This window comes from Osmerus mordax, chromosome 17, assembly GCF_038355195.1.
Source record: "Osmerus mordax isolate fOsmMor3 chromosome 17, fOsmMor3.pri, whole genome shotgun sequence".
Taxonomy (NCBI): domain Eukaryota; kingdom Metazoa; phylum Chordata; class Actinopteri; order Osmeriformes; family Osmeridae; genus Osmerus; species Osmerus mordax.
In genome coordinates this window covers 7,901,479-7,925,205 of record NC_090066.1, presented here as the reverse complement: position 1 = coordinate 7,925,205, position 23,727 = coordinate 7,901,479, and the positions used below count along the sequence as shown (strand labels likewise).

Genomic DNA, 23,727 nt, shown 5'->3' with positions numbered 1-23,727 from the left:
CACATTTGGGGAAATTAATTAATGAATTAAGCCTTTCAATTTCAGGTTGTTATGCAAATAATAGCCTGGCCTATTTGTGTGTGTATTGGGGTCCATATATATAATCCAAAATAAATATACCACGTAAAAGGCTATTAGCCTAGTACAAATGTGTTCTTTTCTTTATCATTGGCCATCTCGCAGTATTGTGGGTGAGAATCACAATAGAATAACGATTCAATGCAATCGCCAATTTTAGGCAGAGGCATGGATACAATTTTGCCATCGTAACTCGCTGTCATCAGAGGTGAACACGAGAAATTTGACAGTGGCATGCGCATGCGTAACAGTTAGGTTGTGAAGCTTGTTCACGGCACGCCCATACTCCCACCCGGTGGACAACAAGGAAAAGCGAAGCAGGTGACTGTAGCCTACTGACAGACGGGACAGTCGGATGCTCAGTTCCTCTAGCTGTCGTTGTTTCATATGTATCCAGCCAAATCGGCAACGACTACGTTCATCGTCAGATCAGTCCTGTCCGGCGAAAGTAATATAAAACACGCTGCGACTCCAGGTTTATGCATTCGGTGGATTTTTCCGGGATCGCTATTATTCGACAGCGACGGCTGTCGGTGTAGGGTGAGTTGACACACGAACTCTACGGTTGACAGCTTAAGCTAGCATACTTGCTAACGTGCTAGCCAATGATGTATAACACAACGAGGGCATACGCGGTGAATTATTGCTAATATCCACATTAGTGAATGCTATAAGACGCACAATATAGCATTAAAAACTATTAGGCCACACAGCTTTCAGCCTTTTGATATTACATCTGATACCGTTTTCAGTGGACCCTGCAGCTGACAGCAAACGGCAATTTATCTTGTCAGCAACAGAACAGAATGAGCATCATGGGAGGTCACTTTTGAATTAGACACACAACATTCATGCACATGTAGGAATGTCATTATAGGGGACGTGGAACCGTCTGCACATTTGGCAAGTCAGCTCTCAAGTCTAAGCGAAAAGGCTGGAGCCAATTAATCATTATTTTTGTAATTAATACATATTTTCTGGCCTTGTCATTAATGATACTCATTTAACTGAGTGCTGGATTTGTATTTAAGTAATGGCCAATGATAAAGTAACTTCTCAAGTGCGCCCCATGTCATGTGATCTAGGTAGCAGCTTCATCAGTGGTCCAGGGCTGAACCCTTCCATGGGGCTGATGCCAAGTAGGAATGTAAAGCGTACTTCAGTAGACTGGCTATCTAATTTTCCTTCAAGATCCAAATTGAGTCAAGACATTTCGTTTATTAATGTGTGTGTGTGTGTGTGTGTATCTGCATGTGTGTTGGGGTAATGGTGCAGAGCACAGAAGAGAGTGGGGTGAGAGGAAAGTTTGGAGGAGTTATGTCTCGTAACGCCAGGGGTCTGACAGGGACTCCTTTGTTTTCCTCAGTGTTCCTGAGAGGGAGAGAGAGAAAATGATGAGGTCGGGGGGGGTGGGAGATAGTTAGACTTTCCTGTGCTCCACACCGGGTCAGGAGGGGTTGTATCTTGTGATGAACAGAAGAGGAGGCATGTTTGTCTTCAGCAACAGAGAGGGAGAGAGTCAGACTCACCATGTGACCCTCCCTGCTGGGCGGCCATCTAGCTTCAGGCCTAGGGCTACAACACAGGCTTGTCAATATCCGTTTTGACTCTAGCCTTCCCCTAACCAGTACAGGTCAGATGAGGCTCGTTGAAATGTATTCCTGTAGCAACCACGGCAAGGCTGTATCAGTTAGACGCTGCTGTGTGACTTTCAACAACAAGTACATGACAACCTGTCCTGTACTCTTTTTCACCGATGGTCCGAATTTCCCTTCAGCTGGCTAATACTGTGCTTGTGTCAGAGTAGGTGAACAGGACACTCCGAGGAGACATGAATCATTCTGCCTGGCAGGGAATGAGGGGTGGAGGGGGGGTGGAGAGGACGAAGAGAAAGAGGGAGAGGCAGAGAGGAATGGAGTGGGGGAAGGGGGGTTAGTCAGCTGTCAGATGGCCGTGTAACGTTCACGTCGAATGTGTGGTCATTCTGATAAGGAACCTGCTATGGGATGTAGCTCTCAGAGATTAGATCTGACCCATCACACATCGTACATTTGAATAAAGGAATCTCAGGCGAGAGTGAGACTTCACAATCAGGAGTTACATCAAACTAATCTTGGTTTCACCACCATAGTCAAGTAGGAATGACGCGACCAACTAACTTAACACTGACAGAAAGTGGCATTGGTAACTGTGTGTGTGTGATGTTGATGGTGATGATGTATGCAAAAGCACAGGCAGATTGGTGCACCTCAATTTTTGATGAGAGGGGCAGTACCTGAATATCAAGTATCCACTCTGATCAACACCGGGCAGATGGTTGCAGTGAGTGGACACACACACTCCGGGGCTAGTGTGATGCAATCTCAACGGTTCCCCTGCTGGTTTTCCACACACACAAAAAACACAGACATGCACTCATACCTAAGAGGCATTTAGCGTGGCCATGGGCAGGCAACAGTATTTCAACACTAGTAATCTGTGCCAGGCAACAAACCGCATTATGTGTATAGTCTGCTTGGCCAGTCTAGCAGTCACCACACATCAGGTTGGGGCATCAGAGTGGTGCTAAGCCAGGAGCATACAGATCTCACTGCTGTTTGTTTGAACATGCAATGCCCCCCTGTCTCTGTAAGGGAAAGTGTAGCAAAGGAAGTCTTCTTCGTTTCACTCTCACTCTTCATTTCTCTTCCTCTCTTCCTCTCTCTCGCTCTCTCTCTCCCTCTCTTTCTCTCCCTCTCTTTCCCTCCCTCTCTCTCTCCCCCTCCGTGTCTCACCTGAGCTAAGCTGGGGCGTCATGGGTTAATGCAGATCCTACCCAGCAGCCTTTGCGTCGGCCTGGCCTGGAGGGTGTCAGGTTACTGTGGCTACCCTGGCCTGGTTCCCAAGGGAACAGGAGGATGACAGGGTTTTTTGGTCTCCTCGACTGTACTCTCATCTCTTCCACTATCTGCTCTCTTCATGGCTGGACAGGGTTCTCATTCTGGCCTTGTTTCCTTTTCAGCGTCATTCGCCTCCTTGCTGGCAAGAGTAAGCTAGTTCACTATGACAGACCTGAGGTCTGCAGGAGTGGATGTGTGTATACAACAACCACCTCATGTATTATACATCTCTCTCTCTCTCACACACATGCACACACACACGCTGTGCCGGTGACCTGATGGGGCAGGGATTCGTGGGGCCATGTTTTCATTCACTAAACCATCTGTGGTGCTGGCTTGTTCATCGTCCCCAACCCACACACTGCCCTGCCCTTATCACCTGGGAGTGTGTGTCGGTGGGAGTGTGTTTCTGTAGGTGGGTGTGAGTGTGCGTGTGTGTGTGAGTGAGTGTGTTCTGTGGATTGTGTTCTGTGGTGTTTAATGAGCACATGAACAGCTCTCAGTTTCTAACTGGCTGGGTGTGTGTTCGTCAGTGTGTAAGCCTGCTCTGCTCTATTCTTGTCTGCTGTTGTCTCTTTGTAGGCCACGCCCACTGACCAGCCCCGCAGGTTTGTCTGACTTCAGGGCTGAGCTGACATTAATACCGGCACCGTTGTCATAGCAGCCTTCCTGACAGACAGGTCCGTCACCCCAGCAGCTGCGTCAGGAAGCAGACACTCTGCCTGGCTAGCCAATGGGATCGGCCTGTCTGGACACCTCATTAGATAAGCCCCTGATACTGTAACAATACAGTAACTGGCACTGGGTTTAACCTTTGGAATGCTACTGTAAGTGTGTCACACACTGTCTGTCTATGGGACAGAGAAAGGAAGAGGGTGAGACAGTGACAGGAAGGAACTGTGTCTACAGGTTACTTATTGCTGTGCGAAAGTGTATGTGGAATAGATACGGTGAGTGAACGAGTGAGGGATAGATTGAGTGAGTGCAAGTGTGAGAGAAAGAGAGAGAGACAGAGTAAAAGAGGGGGCGAGTGTTAAGTGTCCTGAAAGCAGTTCCCTGAGGAGAGCAGATGGATCTTTACCATCCTAATTGAATTCTCTTCCTCTCTCTCTCTCTCTCTCTCTCTCTCTCTCTCTCTCTCTCTCTCTCTCTCTCTCTCTCTCTCTCTCTCTCTCTCTCTCTCTCTCTCTCTCTCTCTCTCTCTCTCTCCCTCTTTCCCCTCTCTCTCTCTCTCTCTCTCTCTCTCTCTCTCTCTCTCTCTCTCTCTCTCCCTCTTTCCACTCTTTCTCTCTCCACAGCAGAAGCACTACTAGGCTGAGAGGCCAGGAGTTGAGTGGACCAGCACAGACAGAGCCCCCAGCTTGTCCTCCTCCTACCTCGCTTTCACTATGGTATGGATGACCCGTTAAAACCAGATCTGCTGTACAAGAACTGAAAACATCCAAAAAACTCCATTATTATTATGTAAATCATATGTTTATCCTCTCTCTCTCTTTCTCTCTCTCCCCCCCCCTTCACCACCCTCCACCTCCATTGGTTCCCTCCTCGTCCTCCCCCTCCTCCCTCCCTCTCTCTCCTCTCCCCTCTCCAGAGTGGTGTATGATGTGGTCAAGGTCATGGCCAGCGAACCCCTCGAAGGTTTCCATGAGGTCAACCTGGCTTCGCCCACCACCCCGGACCTCCACGGCCTGGCCGAGACACGCCCCCAGCGACACAGCGCCCCGCCCAGCTCTCTCTACCGCACCCCCTCACTGGGCTCCGCCCCCTGCCCCCCCAATGCCCTGAGGGCTGACCAGCTGCCCACGCAGCCTGTTTACTCCGCCCCCCGCCATCTTGGCAATGATGAGGCGCACAATGGCAGGTAGGAGACTGGTTGATCAATATTCTGATTTCTCTGATTGCTTTTATGTCTGGTTTAAAGACGTGTCTCCATGGTTACCCCTCAGTGTTCCAGGACTGGAGCCCTCCGCCCGCTCTGAGGTGGAGTCAGCAGAAAGTGTCTTCCTGGTTGGAGAGGAAGGGGACGAGTTCCTGGGCTTGAGTGACAGCAGCTTATCCCGCCTCCGCAGCCCCTCGGTGATGGAGGTGAGAGAGAAAGGCAACGAGAGGCTGAAGGATGAACTGGCCAAGGCACAGAGGGTGAGGCTCTGAGAAACACACACACACACACACACACTGGAACTGTCCTTTACCCTTCACACACACACACACACACACACATTCATTAACATGCACACTCAGACAAAGCCACATTCACATTCGGCTCTCTCCTCCATTTTGAGTTGAGTGGCAGATATAGGTTATTATCTGCACTGTTCTCTGCTATTATAGCACCTCCTACCCCCTTCTCTTTTGAGTTTATATTTAACATTAGTATCTCCACTTCGCAGCCTGCCAGACAAAATTGTGCCTGTGATTTAGAAGGTTCCAGATTCCCTTCTGTTCAGTTGTGTGCGCGGGTGCTGGTGAAATAAGTCCAAACGTGGGTTAATCCTGCTCTGATACGGTGGCTTGTGATGAAACAACCCTTCCATTACCCCTATAATTATTCTCTACAGGGCATTGTAGGCTGACTATGCCGCAGAAGGGGATGGTCCACCCGTCATTAGTTGTGTGTGTGTGTGTGTAGTGCGCGTGTGTGTAAAGTTGTGTGCACATTTGTGAATGCCTGTGTAGATATACAGTGTTTGTGTGCTCTATTGTGGCATGGGCTCTCCCAGCTGGGAGGGGGGGGGCTACTTAACTGGCAACCTGTATCTGATCCATGCCCCCCCCCCCCCCCCCCCCCCCTCTAGAAGGTACACAACCGTCACAGCCCTATTCCAGTTGGAGTGACTAGCAACGAGCATGCAACAATGACTCGCTCACATTTGTCTAACAAGTTGATGGTGGATGCTACTTAGAGAGGGACAAGGTCAAGGGGGGGGGGGGGGGGTGAGAGAGAGCCACAGGCGGGTATACAGATGACGTTAAGCGAGGCCTAATGTTGTTACGTTCTTGGCATCGCAAGAAAAGCAAGAACGGGCTCTGGGTGACGAAATGGGTCGAGAGGGATGTGGAAGAGATGTTTAGTGAAAAAGAAGTGGATGGGAAGAGAGGGGGTAGCAGGAGAGAGGGCTAGCAGGAGAGAGGCCTAGCAGGAGAGAGGGCTAGCAGGAGAGAGGTCTAGCAGGAGAGAGGGGCTAGCAGGAGAGAGGGCTAGCAGGAGAGAGGGCTAGCAGGAGAGAGGGGGTAGCAGGAGAGAGGGCTAGCAGGAGAGAGGCCTAGCAGGAGAGAGGGCTAGCAGGAGAGAGGTCTAGCAGGAGAGAGGGGCTAGCAGGAGAGAGGGCTAGCAGGAGAGAGGGCTAGCAGGAGAGAGGGGGTAGCAGGAGAGAGGGCTAGCAGGAGAGAGGGCTAGCAGGAGAGAGGGGCTAGCAGGAGAGAGGGGCTAGCAGGAGAGAGGGGCTAGCAGGAGAGAGGGCTAGCAGGAGAGAGGGGCTAGCAGGAGAGAGGAGAAGAGAGAGGAGAGGAGAGAGGGGCTAGCAGGAGAGAAGTGAGGGATAAGTGGAGGACGGGGGTTAGCGACGTAGTTAATCCCTGCAGACAGAGAGAAGAGACTAAGCAGCTCAGACAAGGAGGCACACACACTGGTCTCTCTCTCGGGAAATGAGAAATGCTTTACTTTTAGTTTTGTGTGTCTGTGCGTGCCTGCCAGCCAACAACACACTCTTGAAATCCCTCGACCAGCAGCCATTTATGCCACTTCTGCCAAACCTTCAATCTCATTGCCATTGCAGTAAAAAACATAGGCTCATTTCCCCTTTTTTTTTTATTTTGTCATAAGGAGTCCGTGTATGTCAGTTTATTTTTACGCCATGATTTATTTCTGTCATTTGTGTTGTATCTGTTGGTGTGACTTTTATTTTGAAGGAGCTTAAGTTGAAGGACGAGGAGTGTGAGAGGTTGTCTAAGGTGAGGGATCAGCTGGGGCAGGAGCTGGAGGAGCTCACTGCCAGCCTCTTCCAGGTTGGTCACCACTAATGAACAGCTACTACTACACCTGGTCTCTGGCTTCTCTCCTCCTCCTCCTCCTCCTCCTTTTAGCCTAACATCATCCCTTCTCCTCCATTCTTTTTCTGTGTGGTTGTTTTACTGACGTTCCCTCCTGTCTGTCTCTTTTTCTTTCACACCATTGTCTCCCTGTCACAGTTTTCACACTCTTATTTTGATAGTTTTATTCAGAAACGTCAACGGGCATTGTGTTGTTGGCATTGTTTCGATCTCGCTCTCTCTTGCTCTCGCTCACACTCTAGCTCCCTCTCTCTCCCCTATGGTGGTGGATTCTGCTTTCTTCGGTTTGCTGGGTGGCAGTTTAGACTTGGGTTGCTGCTGTGTGTGTGTGTGTGTTTGTGTGTGTGCGTGGTACTGTGCATAATCAGTTGTGTTGACCTTTGTTCCAGGAAGCTCACAAGATGGTCCGTGAGGCCAACGTTAAGCAGGCTACTGCTGAGAAACAGCTGAAAGAGGCGCTGGGCAAGGTGAGAACACACACACAGACAGTGTCAATCCATACGTGTAAGGCTGTGTACAGTTACACATATTTAAACGATATATGACATTAGTTTTGAAGTGTCAGAAACTCTTCTCCTCCTCCCGCCAGATTGACGTGCTGCAGGCGGAGGTGCTGGCCCTGAAGACTCTGGTCCTCTCCTCCTCCCCCACCTCCCCCTGCCAGGACCTCCCCCCGGGCACCAAGACCCCCTTCAAGAAGGGCCACGGCCGCAACAAGAGCACCAGCTCCGCCATGCTGGGCAGCCAGGCGGAGCTGTCAGTCACGCAGCCCATAGTACGAGACTGCAGGGAGGTAGGAAAGGAAGGCCACACACTGCATGAGAATAGGAAACAGGCATGTGTGTGTGTTGTGTTTATAGAGATACGTGTGTGTGTGTGTTTTCCTCAGGTGGACAGTCTGCTCTTCAGCGAGTTCAAGGCCTGGAAGGAGGAGCCCAGTGTGCAGAGGAGCTGCTCCTTCCTGGAGAGAGTCTACAGAGAAGATATCCACCCCTGCCTCACCTTCTCCAAGAGCGAGGTGTGTGTGGATGTGTGTGTTTCTGTAAACTACTGATAGGAAAATCTCTCCATGACTGGAGGTATTCCGTTTCCAAACCGTTAGTTGTTTGGTCTTGGTTCTGTTGGCTGTTCAGAATGGCCAATAGGAGTTGTCCTTCAGGAAACCAGAACAGATCCACCCCCTGGTGGTCACTATCAGCCAATCATCTAATTCAGCATGTAGCTCCCTTCAAGTCCAGTCAGTCCAGTTGTCTCCGCCCACGTGTGCATTTGGAGCTGAGCCACCAGCCTCACAATGGCAGTGAAAGGAACTGGCGTCATAATGACTGTCAATGTGATACCTCCATGCGTAACACAAACCCTCTGTAGCCCTCTAAACCAGCCTGACCGCCCTCTTGTGGTAGGACCTAGCTACTATCGCTCAGATGCTGTATGGTAGCGGTCTTCCAAATTCTTTCGGACCCCTGACCCTCTGACCTCTGTCCCGTAGCTGGGGTCAGCCATCTTGGAGGCGGTGGAGAGGAACACGCTGAGTGTGGAGCCGGTGGGCTTCCAGCCCCTGCCCGTCGTCAAGGCCTCGGCTGTGGAGTGCGGAGGACCAAAGTGAGTACGGCGAAACACACACACACACACACCACAGCACGGTTCTCTGTTCTGTCTGTCCCCCTCCGCATCCCTCGACACCACGCTCCCCTTCAAGCCCTTCTCAGCGACGTCACCTCGCCTCCACCCATTCACGTCACCTCTCCGTCGCTGTTTCTTTGTCTTTCCCCTGTGTTTCCTTCTGTCGTTTCCCCCCTTGCCCGTCCTGCTGCCCTCTAGTGGCCGGAGGGCCGAGGTGGTCACGTGAGTCTTCACTCTTTTCTCGCCCCTTCCTCCCCCGCACGCCCTCCTACTTTTCTTCCTCCCGTGTCCCCATGTTGCCCTTCCTGTATCACTCCTCCGTACATCCTTCCCTCCCTCTACCATGGCGTTCTCACCTGGCGTCTCGGTCTCAGACTGCCCCTGTCTTCCTCATCTCTCGTCCTCTCTTCCCGCCCCGCAGAAAATGTGCCCTCAGCGGCCAGACCAAAACCTGCAAGCACAGGATCAAGTTCGGAGACTCCAGCAACTACTACTACGTGTCTCCCTACTGCAGATACAGGGTGAGGGCCGGTCCTGTCTCAGTCCTGTCGGATCATCTTGAAGAAAGCGAATCATCCAATTTCTCTCTTTCTCTCCGTTTCCTTCTCTCTCTCTTGCTCTCTCTCTCTCTGTCTCTTTCTCTGTCTCTCTCTCTCTGTCTCTCCAGATCACGTCGGTGTGTAACTTCTTCACCTACATCCGTTACATTCAACAAGGGCTGGTGAAGCAGCAAGACGGTGAGCTCACCTGTGTCCGACATGGCGTCTTCATTTCCCAAAACCCTGCAATGTCACTCTGATAATATCTCCTTTGCACCTTGCAACCATGACAACATGGTTTTTAACTAATCATGGTGGAAGTGTACCTTTCAAAAGTTGTGAATATCATGTCACCAAGTATATCATTGGATAAAATACTATTTGATACTACTTTTGCTAATAATATAGATATACGATGTATTAGATGGGAGATGAATCACATGTGAATGCTTTTTATGTCAACATTTTCAGCTGAACAGATGTTCTGGGAGGTGATGCAGCTTCGCAGGGAGATGTCATTCGCTAAGCTGGGCTACTACAAGGATGAACTGTGACCAATGGGGTTACAAGGAAGGCGGGTCTTCATCCTTGATTGGACACACTCCGGCCATAAACAGCAGAGCTCTCGAAACATCTATACTGCATTACTGAAGGACCTCCCACTTGATTATGTTGTCATGGTAGCCCTGTAGACCCTACTAGACTCTGCTGTACCATAAACCTAGGACCCATGACCCCTGAACACTAGCATTGATGGGAACCTCAAACATGGAGGCTCTACTCCAACCAATGCCCGTACTCTATTTACCCTGACATCTACCTCCATATATAGGCCTACTTTTAGATCCTGCCCCTTACATACTACACCCTACCACCCAGCCCTCACCTACACCCTACCACCCAGCCCTTCCCTACACCCTCGCCATCCCAGTACTCCATACTGTCTCCTCATATTGTATTAAACCCATTCAAAGACCCTAAGTCTTTGAAGTGAACCCAGGCTTAATAGATCATTCACTTGCCCTTAACATCCTACCAGTACTCTAAAGGGGCTATGTGTACAGCAGGTTGTTGGGGCAGACCTAGGGAAAGTGTGTATGAACTAGAGGCTGGATCCAGAGGGTGGGGCACCATCCAGGTGGAAGATTCTGCACTTATTGACACTAGTATTGGAGCATTTCCATCTTGTACACCTATTGTATTTTGAACATGGGGGGGGGGCACACCCTGCTGCATCTCTCATGGTTGACTTTCAGAGAGAGAGTAGGAACAACATGTACTAAACTAAGCTGACTGCGCTCGTGTGTGAAGTTGGGGAAAGAAAGAAAAAAAAAAAAATCTGCTGTTGTTTTCTCTTTGTTTACTTCTGTGATTCCAAGGACTTTGGCAACATTGACGTGGGAGATTTAAATCACATCAATCAATAAACGCTGAGGGGCCCCGTTTTCTTAGTTGAGGACCCCAGACGTAGTGTAGCTAATCCGTTGCTGTGTCGTCGTGTGTGGAGCTGTGCTCAGTGTCGTTTGCGTGTCTGTGAAATCTGTTCTCCTGTTCAGTCCACCCTTCCCGCCCCCAGGCCTCGTACCGCTCTCCTCACTTTATTTTAGTGCCTTTCTGGGACTCACAGAATAAAAGTTGTATACCTCTGGATGCAGTGTGACTCGTGTGTCTCTCTATAGAGCTTTTTGGAAAATCCCGGCAGGCCTTCAGAGAGATATTCTTCACAGAACCATTTTTAGCAAGGCTTGTTACTAAACAAGTAAAGGTGGAGCACAGGTAGAAGGTACTGCGCCGTCTAACTTGATGTGCCAAAGGGCTTTGTAGTGGGGGTTGAAACAGAATATAAGATGAAAGACTGCCAGCATTACCTAGTCTTTCTGTAAATACTTTGAATGAAATTCATTTAAATGAACACACACTATTCCAAACAAATGTTTAGAGAATTTATTACTTGGATAAACATGATATTGAAAGGCAAAACTTGCCAATACACCCATAGATTACATATGAACATATCCAACACACTTTGTATATGAACTATGTATTCCATTTAATCTCTGAATATATAGGGCTCCACAAAAGACAAAAGAGTTGTGCTTTACATTCTAGTCACACACTGGTGGATCAAGGCAATACAGGTCCAGGGAACATTTAATTAGCTTCCCTTTCAACACAGACATCAAATTCCATTCGAAATACCAAGGAACACACAGGTATATTTAGTGCACAGCTAACAGGGTTAGTATGATAGCACACGTTTCCGAGGCTTTGTGGTATACAGTATAATACAGTCTAATGGCTTATTGTTACGTTTTGTTTGTGACCTCTACGTTTTATTGCTCTCTAAGGAAATGTACACTCATTTACACACAGATCAAGCAACTAACAACTGACAAACACTGACATGGTCAGACAAGTCAAATGATCTTTCTCTCAGCACATTATTAGGATCAGTCCGTGTCCATTTAGGTTTGATCATTACATTTACCCAGTGTGCATTTCAGCATCTTCCCCTGAGGATGTAGTTCTCTGTCCGGTCTCATAAAGTGCTCTTGACCCTCCACACTGATTCAAACAGCAAATCATTTGTAAAATAATCTTCTATATTAAAAATACTCTATTGAATACACAGCAACACCATACAAATAGAACTCTGTGTTTGGTCTCATTACAATACAAACAGCACATACATAAACAACACTATATCAATCTGTATCTGCATAAGAGATGCCATGCTGCATGATGTATGTCACGACATGTTAGGATAGGTCCATCTTTGATCAAGTGAAAGTGTCAATAGGATTCTTCCTTCCTTCCCTTGTTATTATTTCCACTGAAGGCCACAAGTCAGACAGACAAGCTGTCTCTTCATCTTGTGTCGTCTCCTTCCAAGGTAGCATACTGCCTGAGGATGTGGTCCTGTGCTAACATATATTGTGCTGTGTTCAATCACATATTTACCTATCTAGATGAGCCCTGTGTATACAAGCGCCCAATGTTAGCTGAGCTGGGTGAAGTGGGTGTGTCTGTGTGCTTTAGGACATGAATACTGACTATCAGGTATTATACAATCAGACTAAGATAACTGCACATTTAAATAGTTCACCCATATGTCTAGGGACAAGACACTGTGCTACTGTGGAAGGTACTGTCGTTTGTGTGTATAGTTTGTGTGTAGTGCAAGGGACACTGTGCTACTTTGGACGCTTCCATGTCTGTTTGGTTGTATTGCTTTTCAAATGTGTGTGTGTTTGAGTGTCAGAGAGTGTTTATGTTTGTCCTTTTAGCTGGTTTGGCTACACCATGAAGGCCCAGTCACTAGGAGTGTGACCGTACTGTAAGAGAACAAAGGTTATCGTAAGGTCAAAGGTGACGTCACCATGGAGCTACCTTCAACTTTCAGATTTGAAACCACTTTAAACTGCTTAATGGTGATCACACTGTAAAACAAAACATAACAAAGTGGCTTCGTTTGCTAGTCTTAGCTTTGCTGATCACACATGCAGAGACAATATCTTTTTTTTTTTATTACAGCGAGAGCTTAATGAGAGCTATCAGAATATTGTCTGGCCCCATTTCTGCTCTGTCCCAGCCCTGTTCAGTTATCAGGCAGTTTGTGTGTGTGTGTGTGTGTGTGTGTGTGTGTGTGCGTGTGTGTGCGTGTGTGTGTGTGTGTTCTCACCTGTATATCCGTGAGCTCCTTTAGCAGTCTGAACACCAGCTGTGGGCTGTTGCCCTGACACGGGATGAGCAAGTTCTGCGCATAAAAAACAAAAGCAATGTAAACAACATCAGCAGCACCTACCACCAGTCTATTCACATGAGATCAAATTCATCTCTGGACATGAACTGGATCAAAAGCCAGTTCAGTATTACACAAGCTGATCACCCCTCTTCATCTTCACCACCCCCGGTCTCCTACCTCTCCCTGGTAGAGGATGCGCCCCACAGGGCTGACCACGCAGGCAGTACCAGAACCAAACATCTCCTGCACCCGCTTCTCCTTCAGAGCCCTCTGCAGGTCCAACATGGTCAAGTGGCGCTCAGTCACCTTGAACTCCCCCTAGTGGTGAAGCAGAGAGGGTGGTTTGGGGGAACGGGCGATAGGAGAGGAGAGGAGTAAGAGTAAATGAGTGTAAGCTTTAAGCCATTCGAATATCATTGTTATATAATATTGGTCAAACATGAGACTATTTCTCGCTATCTCCCTCTTCTCTTGTACCCATTTCCTGGTGAGCTCTAGAATGCTCTGTCTGGTGATCCCAGGCAGGATGATTCCATCCAGCGGGGGCGTGGCCAGCTCCTCCTCTGCACAGAATTAACAAAACACTTCACTCAATGTTACCTGACACACAACACTTTCTGCCTGTCTCCACAGTCAGGGATGGTCACGTTTCCACAGGTGGATGGGCAAAATGCTCTCCTGCTGTTACACAGCATGACCACTAGAGCTCACACGAGCACCGGGCATGACGGTTACCTCCATCCTCATTGGTCCAGAAGAGGAAGAGGTTCATGGTGCCGACCTCTGTGATCTGGTGGTCGTCTCCGTAAAGCCAGAGCACCTGCTGGCACCCATAATCCACAGCTTCGTTCTGAGCGTAGATAGAGGAACCGTAGTTCCTAGATCACGTAGACAGGTAGCGAAGAAGGGAGGGAGAAAGCAAGGGAGCGTATACAAAACGATGTATTTTCTGCTTCCTATTCAACCTGCCCTGTCTGCCCAGTTCCTTGTCTATCTGGTCTGTCCTGTCTCCCCCCCCCCCGTAAATCCCCCTGGATCTCGAAGCTGTGTGTCTTTGTTGGTGTCGTGCTCTTGGATCCTAGTCAGCCTCAACAAAGACTGTGTTATTCTCTGACATGGTGTCAACAAAATGTCATAAGCTCCTCTAGATCTGCACCAAAGCTGCATTAACTGTGCTGGCAAAAGCAGTATTAGGGTCAGAGGTAAAACCAGGATATGTCACAATCGTTTCTCGGCGTGGGATTCCGACTCAGTACACGTTTGCCTGTGTGAAGGCCCAGTGCGTGCGCGTGTGTGTGTGTGTGGTGTGTGTACCCTCCCATCTTGCAGTCGCCGGTTCCTCCCCTCCAGGCTCGTATGTACTTGGGGTCGGCCCACAGGGACACGGGCTTGACGCCCGTGCTGAAGTAGGACCCCACCGGACTCAGGATCACGTAGAGCAACGCGCGGGACGGCTTCTTCACCCCCAGGGACGGCTGGGGAGACACCACCAGGTCGAGACTCACACTCTGTACTCGTTCGCGAAACACGGCCGCGTGCACATGAAACGGGCGGGGGGTCTCACCTCTGTGCCTAGGAAGGTGGGTCTGATGTAGAGGCTGGCCGAGTCGGACTGGGGGACCCAGCTCTGGTCCAGCTCCACCAGCCTACGGACGCACTCCAGCAGCTCTGCCCTGTCAAAGGCCTGGGGGAGGGAGGCGGAGAGAGAGAGAGAGAGAGAGAGAGAGAGAGAGAGAGAGAGAGAGAGAGAGAGAGAGAGAGAGAGAGAGAGAGAGAGAGAGAGAGAGAGAGAGAGAGAGAGAGAGGGAGGGAGAGAGAGAGAGAGAGAGAGAGAGAGGGAGAGAGAGAGAGAGAGAGAGAGAGAGAGAGAGAGAGAGAGAGAGAGAGAGAGAGAGAGAGAGAGAGAGAGATAATGAAGGGAGCGCTTGCAGTGAACTTTTATTTGGAAAACCCGGAGGGCAGAGAATAGGACACAGAGTCAAGGTGCGGAGCAGAGCGCTGTGTTGCGTGTGCTGTGTTCTCACAGGCAGGCAGGCCCTCTGGGCAGACCTGGCCATGCGGTTCATGTTGAGCATGGGTCTGAAGAGACGCACTCGGTCATCTGGGCCCCTGTACGCCTTCATCCCCTCAAACAGCTGGGGGGGGGGGGGGGGGAGGGAGGACATGGATACAGGACATGAGAGATGGACAGAGAAAAGGGAGAGGGATTTATTTATATTTTTTTGACCCCCCCCCCCCCCCTCCTCGCCTGTCTCTCCTACACCAGCTGGTCTCACCTGGACTGCGTAGTGCAGGGCCGAGCAGGCGGGGTGCATGGGCAGGTTGCCAAACGGCTTGATGTGGGGCTTCTGCCAGCCCTCCTCGCTGGACCACTCGATGGTCAGCATGTGGTCCGTGAACACACTCCCAAACACCAGGTTGGTCAGGTCCGGTTTGGCCTTGTGGTCCTGAGAGAGCTCAATGACCATGTCAGCAGCCTTGGGAGGTCAACACAGAACAGCAGAGGTGTGGAGGAATGTTTGTTGATGATGTTTATTGACAGTTTACACACCGAGCCCCTGGGAAAAGTGCTTACACCAGACTGGTTTTACACAGTAGAGCATACCATTTCTAGTGCAAATCCACAATCCACAATCCACTTCCAATACTGCACAAAGTTGTAATCCTTGACTGCACATCTCTAGCCTGTCGGTCACCATATTCCCTTCATGTTGCACATGGCGTCAGCCCACAATCTGATCCCTGATCAGCATGTGTGTTTCCCTCCAGTTTATCCTCTGCTGGTCTGGCTGTGATTGGCTGTTACCAACGCTTGCTTGGGATTAGCAAGAGTCTCAGATTTGACATCCTGCTGCTGCAATGTTGCTTAATCTCTGATTACAGGAAGTGAATTATTAAGAGCAATGTCAGATTAGTCCTCATGTTCAATTCTTCTTCTGTGTCTCTAGTCATAGAGCCCTCATACCTTCAGATTACCAATCTACTATAACCCAATCAGACTATAATAGTCCAATAATCTCCCTTCTAAATCTGCAACTAGATTTTTCTTATACACCAACGCTGATTAAGTATGGTCAGATTAATTTAGCCTTCCACAAGGCACAGGTGTCCAACTTCTAAAATTAGATTTCCTAGTAGTTACTGTGTATTGTGACTTCCGTGCTGTAATGTAACACAACCGCTTCAGCAGGTTAACCTATCTGGAGTAGGAAACTGATCACACGCCCACCCAATACACACACACCTCTCCCTGCCCCTGTGCTCTGTCAAATAGCTGAGCTGTAATCCAGCCACTATAGTTCCCAGGCTGTTTCACCCAGGATTACATCACTATAAATACTTTGCACCCAAACTCAGGTATCTGGTCAGGTTTAGACCTGTTGTGTGTATGGCTCTGGTTAAGGTCTGTGTGTCTGTGTTATGTTTAGTCCTGCAGAAGCCTGATCGTCACCTGACCTCAACTCTGATCCCGGACACTTATTTAGCTTTTCCAGGTTTTTGAGTGAGGTTATATGTCGATCCTTCAACAGAACAAACCTTTTAGGGCTTAAGGCTTCTTCAGCCAGGTACAATGGAAGGTGTGTGCAGTAAAAACATCATGCACAGACTAGGCAACAAACAAAACTAAGCAGCAGTTTTTTTTTTACCAACTAAAGACTCTCATTGTCCCTCTCATACTGTAGTCGATGTATGGTCCAATCTTGTATTCAGGGCTGTACCAGAGTACTTTATCATGTCTTTGTCCTTGTGATCTGCTTCCTCTCTCCCTCTCTCTCCCCCTCTCCTGTAATCTGTACCCGAGCTTGGCTCCAAGATAGCAGTGGCCGCCTGGTAGCAGGCGCAGCATCAGAGAGCAGGATAAAGCTGACTAAAGCTGGAGGCCACAGCCTGACTGACAGGTGCTTAGTGTGACCTGGGAAAGTGGATTCTTCTGCGAGGCCACACGGGACCTCCTGGAGGCGCAGGAGGAGGAGGTACAGGAGGAGACAAGGAGAAAAAAGCCCTTGATCCAGATACCAAAACAGCCCATAGGCTGGAAAACATGGAGCCCTTCTGTCTGTTTGGCGCTCTTTGGGCCAAGGTCGTAACCTGGGGCCTCTCACAGGGTTGACCACAAAGGGTTCATGTGATTAAGGCTAGATCTTTTGGATCTCTGGAGTTTCACTGTCTTCTTTTGATTCTGATAGTATCTCTTCTGGGAGTACGATTTTCCGAACAAGAAACAACAGTTGGGATTCTATATTATGGATGTGTTCTAAGAGAACGGAATAGGGCATGGTTCCCCATGTGTGTTATGGATCAAGATATTGACAAGAGGGATGCTTTTTGTTTTTTAGGATACACAGGAGACATCAAGATGCTGCTACTAGAGCCCCTACTGAAGGCAAGTGAATCCCCCACCACACAGTTTGTTGTCAAAGTTGACAGTGTGTGAGTGTATGTGTGTGTGTGTTTGAAAACAACTCAAATGGTACCTTGAAGGTGTGACAGCCATCCACCATTCCGTTACTGGATACATCGTTCCCATACCCCTAAGGGAGCAATGTAATAAATACTCATAAAGAATAAGCAAACCTGGGAATTTCAATGTTTTGTGAAAAGTACCCTTTAAATAAAATGCAATTCAAATGTAGCCGTTTAGATTAAACTTCTATTAACCATAAAATAAAGTATAGGATGAGAGTTCAGTTCTAAAAATAATGTCAAATTGACTGATGCAAAATTAATGTGAATAGGGTGTATTTCTCTCTGCTCAGTGTCCCTGCTTGGGTGTAGGGTTCCCTTCACTAAAGAGGTGAAGCGCCTGTTACCTGATCAAGGTGACTTCGAATCTCTACCGAGACAAATTCAAATTATATTCTAATGATGACAATTTGTGTATTAATTTGTTATAGATACAGCATATATTTATCTACCATCGTAATCAAACTAAACGTATTCACGAATCATTCTTTGACATTAACAGGTTTTCTGAATCAGTGTTAGAGCATGGAGCGTACATGTCTGCTGTGTCTATGTTGTTCGTGATGTAGTTATATAAAATGTGTCGTCACAGTCAGAGTTGGCCTACAATAAATGCATAGGATGCAATTTAGCAATAACAAATAATGACTGATGCAGACGGTGCAATGAAATAAATAAACGTGTGAAACCTTTCCCAGATTTTCAAATACAAGCACGGCAAATGTTCTCAGACACCAGTGAAATTAACGCAAGATCTGCGTCACAATTTTTTTTTTACCCCAATCACCTCCAAAAACATTCTATACGTAAAGGGTGGTTGTGACGGACATGAGGACCGGGTATACGTTAACATGACGCTCAATTTTACCTGATGAGATGGAGCGCTCGCGGGTGTGGAACGGACGTCTGGGACTCTCGCCATGATGAAAATGCTAGTGACTCGCGCGCTGTCTCCACAAGCTAAACCGCTTACTGAAGATATTCGTTAACCCTCAGCCCCATTATACTACAGTGTAATGCAAGCCAACAGGCTTAATGTTTAGAAAAGCAAATTTGCAAATAGAAATGCCAGTGTTTTATTGGACACTTTTTGGCTCAACAACATCAGGACAACATATGTGTATGCAGGCTATATGTGTAGTCACATTAAGCCAATAGGATAAACCATATAGGCCTATTATTACTTTTTGCATGCATCTAAGGTGCGTAAGATAGGGTATGTTATTAAGCTCATTTTTGCAGAATTATGTGTTGCCCTCGCCCAGTCAACTTGTCTTTCATCACGGCCATATAGCCATAGAAGAATGCTATATTATAGGAAACTACATATCTCTGCACAAACACACGCGCGCGGACTTGATTACCTGAGGCTATGACACAAAACGGCCTTCATCATAAACCAAAAATGTGTCCTAACTTTGTCGAAACAAAAGTCAAAACAACAGTATTTCTGTGGAAACTGGAAATGATTGCTTTGTCAAGCTTGTTTTGATTTGAAACATTAACACAACTGAAAGTTATACATTACATTTTGATGTGACGTTTGCTTGCTTATATAATTGCTTGTTGTACTAGATTAGGCTATGTTGTCAAGTTTTCCAGAGACATTTTTAAAGGTCAATTTATCTGAAAACTCATTTTGGTTTTCAATAGACATGATTTTGAAAGAATATTTATTCTGTTAACTAACCTGACACATGCACGGTTTGTCCACATAGTGGCGATATTGTCTTTCGATAGAATGTTATTTGGAAATAGTTGGATGGAAAAAAGGTACAAGTTTGAAGGAAATGTATATTGTTTAGGATAAACCCCTACACAACAAATGTTATGACTTAGAACTGGGGCCTGTTGCACAAAACTAGGATAAGGGATTAAGCCAGGATATCTTGGTGATCCTGGCTCAATTGATCCGTAATCCGGTTGCACTAAAGATGGATAGGGGGCAGGAGGATATGTTATGGTATAAATTACCATGGAGATTTATTCTGTGGAGCTAGCCTGCTCCAGACCAGGCTAAATTCCAGGATCTATTTAATCTCATCCCTAATGTCAGTCAGCAGTCACCACAAATGGAAACCAATAGTTATTTCACTGCTCACTATACATTGTTATCACATATAACTAGACCCACTGTCATTATTTAAACGTTTGTGATCATTAATTTCAATGATTTTGGATAAAAAATGATTTTTAGATGATGTTGCTATCATTAGATAATTTACAGTTTCCCATAGACTATAAGGCTATATATAAAATGATAGAATATTAGGGCCACAGAGGGGAAAAAAACACAAGTCATAATATTGTAACCAGTTGTTTTAAAGGAGGACAGTTGTTAAAATGACAGATGTGGGGCATTTCGTGAAATTGTACTTCAGTATGGTTTCATAAACAAAGACATGCTGATGTGCCAGAATATTAAGTATCACATTGTCATAAGTATCAAAACTGTAAAAACAATATGTAGCTTTTCTGCAGAAAGAACCAGCCTCATAAATTTATGACTTTATCCTTTTTCTTCAGTGTGGCCCTAGTACTCTGTCATATAAACAAATACACATTCCATATGAATATAAAAACACAATGTGTAACATTATGTTCCTTTATTGAATAAGGACAAAACAAAGCAGGTAAACCATCAGCTCCTTTCGAAACTGAAGTCACAGTGACTCTACAAGATGGAAAGCACAGAATCCAAGCATATTATACAAAATGATACATACACATTCAAAGGTCTGTATATAACACACCCTGCATGTCTGCACACTAAAATAAATGCAGGACAAATCCATACACATCAACTGAACAGACAAATGAATGGATGCAGTAGCCTCCCTGCAGCCTTGTATTACACACAGTATACCGCACAAACATCATAAGAGGCCAAATTCGTAAAAAAACGAACCCAAAAAAACCCAAATTCCTCTGCCACCGCAGGACATATTTAACCAAAATTGAAAGCACACATACTAACTAAAATAATTCAACACATATTGGTCCCTCAGCAGCCGACCACTGTCGTCATCAGGGAAGATTGCCGGATTGTCCCAGTCCATGGCTGGTGGCACTCTGGGGGCCCTCTCCTTCCTCAGGCAGGCCACATTGTGGAGGACAGCACAAGCCACAGTAATATCACATGCCCTAACAGGGCTGACCCTTAATTTGTGAAGGCAGTGAAAGCGTGCCTTCAGGAGGCCAAAGGTCATTTCAACTCTGGCCCTGGTCCTGGCATGGGCATGGTTGTAGGCCTGCTGTGCTTCCTGGGGGTCTGTGAAAGGTGTCAGGAGAAAAGGCTGGCAGCCATACCCCCTGTCTCCCAGCAACACACCAGAGAATTCACCTGTCAACACAAAATCTCATCATTACTACCTCATAAACACAGTGATATTCTTGACACAGCCATGATGGTTATAAATAGGGGTTGTGTGGCTTACCTTGTGATAGGCACTGATAGATTTCAGAGGCCCGAAAGATTCTGGAGTCATGGACTGAGCCAGGCCATTTTGCCACAACATTGCTGATCACACAGTCAGCATTGCAGACCATCTGAAATCATAAGATGAGGAATATTACACCAATCAATGCACATCACTGGCAATGCAGAGTGTTCGTCAATGGACAATATCAAAAAGTTATGTTCACCTGAACATTAATGCTGTGAAAGGATTTCCTATTCACAAAATCGGCCTCATGGGCACCTGAGGGGGCTTTTATCCTTATGTGTGTGCAGTCCACTGCACCAATGACATTGGGGAAACCTGTCACACAAAGTAATGAGTATCCTACTATGTGTTAACAGTTGTCCTGTAATTTGTAGATCCTCTTACCTGCAATCCTATAGAACTCCTCTTTGATGTCACAGAGTCTTCTGTGGCCAGGGAAGGAGATGAAGACATCTGCTAATGCTTTGATAGCCAGACACACACTCCTTATTGTGCGGCAAATTGTGGCCTTGTTCAGCTGTTCTGCATCCCCCACTGAGTACAGGAAGGCTCCACTAGCAAAAAAGCGCAAGGCCACACAAACCATTTGCTCCACACTCAGTGCATGGCTCCGTGCAGTGCGGTGCTTAATCCTGGGACCCAGTAGTCTGCATAGATACCTGATGCCATCTGCAGAAAACCTGTATCTTTCATATAGATGGTCATCAGGGAAGGCCAGTGGGTCCAACCGGTCCCTGAAGACCCTTTCTCGCCTGAAGGCTCTCCTCAGCACAAGTGCTTCTTCATCCACCACATCTCGCACGAATGGGCATGCCATTGTCAGAGCAGAAAGGAACACACAATTTTGGGCCTTCATATAGGCTAGTGGCCACACCTGGTGCTGGGGGGGTGGGCAAAAGAGGGCGATGCCTTATAACGATGACTTGGTTGTACTGATTGCTGGGAAAATAAAAAAAACCTTAGAAAGATGCCACCGTCCTGTGTGCTCACAATAAGAGCTCATATGTCATGGCTCACTTGACTTTACGAGAATATACCTAATTTTTATTTTCAGCTGTGTCATCTTCTTGGAGCTGGGGGAGGAAAGAAAAATAATGATTAATACATTTGTGTTACAGTTAGCATACAGTGTACATTGAAGGCATATCTCACCTCCCTCTCAAGTTTTTTTATTTCAAGGTCCAGTTTCCTAATTGTCCTCTTTTTTATTTCGGACTCCAGTGCAAGATTTTCCATCTTTTTCTTCTTGTACTGAATGTCTATGTCTGCCAGTTCTATTTGGCGCCGGAGGTGGTTGCCATACAACTTTCTGATAGCTTGTGAGCTCTGTGAACACAATACAATTAGCGCAGCTGGAATTTGGCAGGATGTGGTGTCCTTTTATTAATACGCACTATGTTGCCAGGCTGGTTTTCCCACTGTATAGCATCTGGGTCCTGTAAAAGAAATTAGATTTTTTGATTTTGATGAGGACTCCTCACCATTGTAGAGTAAATAGTACTTTCACAGTCTTAACATGATACCTCATGCCTTCTGGAATCCAGAGAGATGGTCTCCTCCTCATCATCGTCTCCATCATGTGCTGTTGCTGCTGCACTGGGGCCTTCACCCTATCACATTTAATCGGATTCATATTGAAGCTAGTAGACAAGACATGCCAGGCCTACAGTATGCCTTTGATGGAGTACTCACTGGATCAGCATCGTCTGGTGCTTGTGCTGGTGGCTCTAACAGGAACACAGTGCTGCCAGACACTGCAAGGCAATAGGTAAACCAAAGTCAGACAGTCCAAATTGATTCAATATGAATGTGGTTGTATCCCATGTAGAGATGGAAGGACATACCTTGAATGAAGCGGGTGGCATCTTGGGAGGAACCTATGCTCGTCTCTTTCCCCCCAGGGATCCCCTCTAAGACGGGCCTGCCTTTATTTAGCTCCAAGGCCATGTCCTCTGCTGGGGTAAGGTCAGCCTTTGGTGACCCACCACCCGTGCCTTGTCTGTGGGTATTCTTTTTCACTGCTAAAACAGTACAGACAATGTGTGAGCAGGCACCTTCTGGGTACAATATATGCTTGTGCTTTGTTAAATATTAGTCAGGGACCATACCATTCTGCAGAATGTTCTTGTATTTGATTTTGACCTGCTGCCATGTCCGTTTTGGCCCGTTCATGTTTAATCTACACACACACACACATATTTAATGGAGTCACACTGCAAAAAATTACTTGGTATTTTTGTCTTGTTTTCAGTAAAAATATCAAAATATTTATCATAGCTTTATACAGTGTGATGGAGTTACTTTACACAATTTCACTCATATCTGCAGTGCATTTCAATAAAAAATTTAACCGTTTCATAATTACAGTACAACTGCATTTTTGGAGATGTGAATTAAATATTTGAATTGTAATTGTGATGTTTCAGCGGAGCGGTGAGTATGTAATTGTGCACTACTTACGCATTCAGGCGGTCTGCAATACTTTGCCACGCTTTTTCTCTTTGCTTTATCACTGTGGCGGTGTTGCCTTTCTTCTTAATTATATCTTTTACCTCCTCGTATGCCTCCATGAGGATTTGTGCTTCCGACGGGGAAAAGTACGCGGCTCTAGTTGCCATGGTAAATCAGTTAATCTGTGATCTGTGGCGGGGTCTATTTGAGTGAGCCGTGAGCGCGCACCTATCCAGGATTGGTTTCACCTGGCTTAATGAATCCGTGTCTGCTCATCCTGGCTTGGTCTTTGTGCAACCAATTAAGCCTGGACGCACATGTTTTGGCTTCATTGAGCTCAGCTGAGTCATTTATCCCGGATGTCTTAATTCTACTTTTGTGCAACAGGCCCCTGATCATTTAGCTGATTTGTAAACAAGTAACATTAAAGTAAGATAATATAGCCTAACTAA

At 46.9% G+C, this 23,727-nt stretch overlaps 3 protein-coding genes across 8 annotated transcripts; 1 reads left to right on the top strand and 2 right to left on the bottom strand.

The window, feature by feature from the left end:
• The first annotated feature begins 427 nt into the window (after positions 1-427).
• Positions 428-10,821, top strand: rab3ip (RAB3A interacting protein (rabin3)). Of its 4 annotated transcripts, none has more exons than XM_067254355.1 (13): positions 428-618; positions 4,259-4,348; positions 4,549-4,818; positions 4,904-5,096; positions 6,867-6,962; positions 7,397-7,474; positions 7,597-7,800; positions 7,897-8,025; positions 8,497-8,609; positions 8,829-8,852; positions 9,052-9,151; positions 9,298-9,367; positions 9,641-10,821. In XM_067254355.1, the coding sequence occupies exons 3-13, from the start codon at positions 4,574-4,576 to the stop codon at positions 9,721-9,723; spliced, it is 1,335 nt and encodes a 444-aa protein (XP_067110456.1). In that variant the 5' UTR covers positions 428-618; positions 4,259-4,348; positions 4,549-4,573; the 3' UTR covers positions 9,724-10,821. The 4 variants fall into 4 exon arrangements, with proteins under 4 accessions (XP_067110456.1, XP_067110455.1, XP_067110458.1 ...); XM_067254354.1 differs by having other exon boundaries at positions 4,256-4,348; XM_067254357.1 differs by lacking the exon at positions 6,867-6,962 and having other exon boundaries at positions 4,256-4,348.
• Positions 10,822-12,465: 1,644 nt separating this feature from the next.
• On the bottom strand, positions 12,466-15,316 carry bcat1 (branched chain amino-acid transaminase 1, cytosolic). The gene is made up of 9 exons (XM_067254477.1): positions 15,191-15,316; positions 14,939-15,049; positions 14,479-14,598; positions 14,229-14,389; positions 13,650-13,792; positions 13,392-13,477; positions 13,092-13,232; positions 12,852-12,926; positions 12,466-12,504 (listed from the first exon to the last, which is right to left on the bottom strand). Exons 1-9 carry the CDS (start codon positions 15,299-15,301, stop codon positions 12,466-12,468), a joined length of 987 nt encoding a protein of 328 aa, XP_067110578.1. The 5' UTR covers positions 15,302-15,316.
• A 4,630-nt stretch (positions 15,317-19,946) lies between these two features.
• Positions 19,947-23,665, bottom strand: LOC136960327 (putative nuclease HARBI1). 3 transcript variants are annotated; one of them, XM_067254777.1, is made up of 13 exons: positions 23,285-23,665; positions 22,933-23,003; positions 22,669-22,845; positions 22,517-22,578; positions 22,348-22,434; positions 22,219-22,260; positions 21,977-22,150; positions 21,879-21,897; positions 21,484-21,532; positions 21,209-21,378; positions 21,024-21,139; positions 20,816-20,927; positions 19,947-20,721 (listed from the first exon to the last, which is right to left on the bottom strand). In XM_067254777.1, exons 1-13 carry the CDS (start codon positions 23,440-23,442, stop codon positions 20,351-20,353), a joined length of 1,608 nt encoding a protein of 535 aa, XP_067110878.1. In that variant the 5' UTR covers positions 23,443-23,665; the 3' UTR covers positions 19,947-20,350. The 3 variants fall into 3 exon arrangements, with proteins under 3 accessions (XP_067110878.1, XP_067110876.1, XP_067110877.1); XM_067254775.1 differs by having other exon boundaries at positions 21,209-21,532; XM_067254776.1 differs by having other exon boundaries at positions 21,024-21,115; positions 21,209-21,532.
• Between the last annotated feature and the right edge of the window lie 62 nt (positions 23,666-23,727).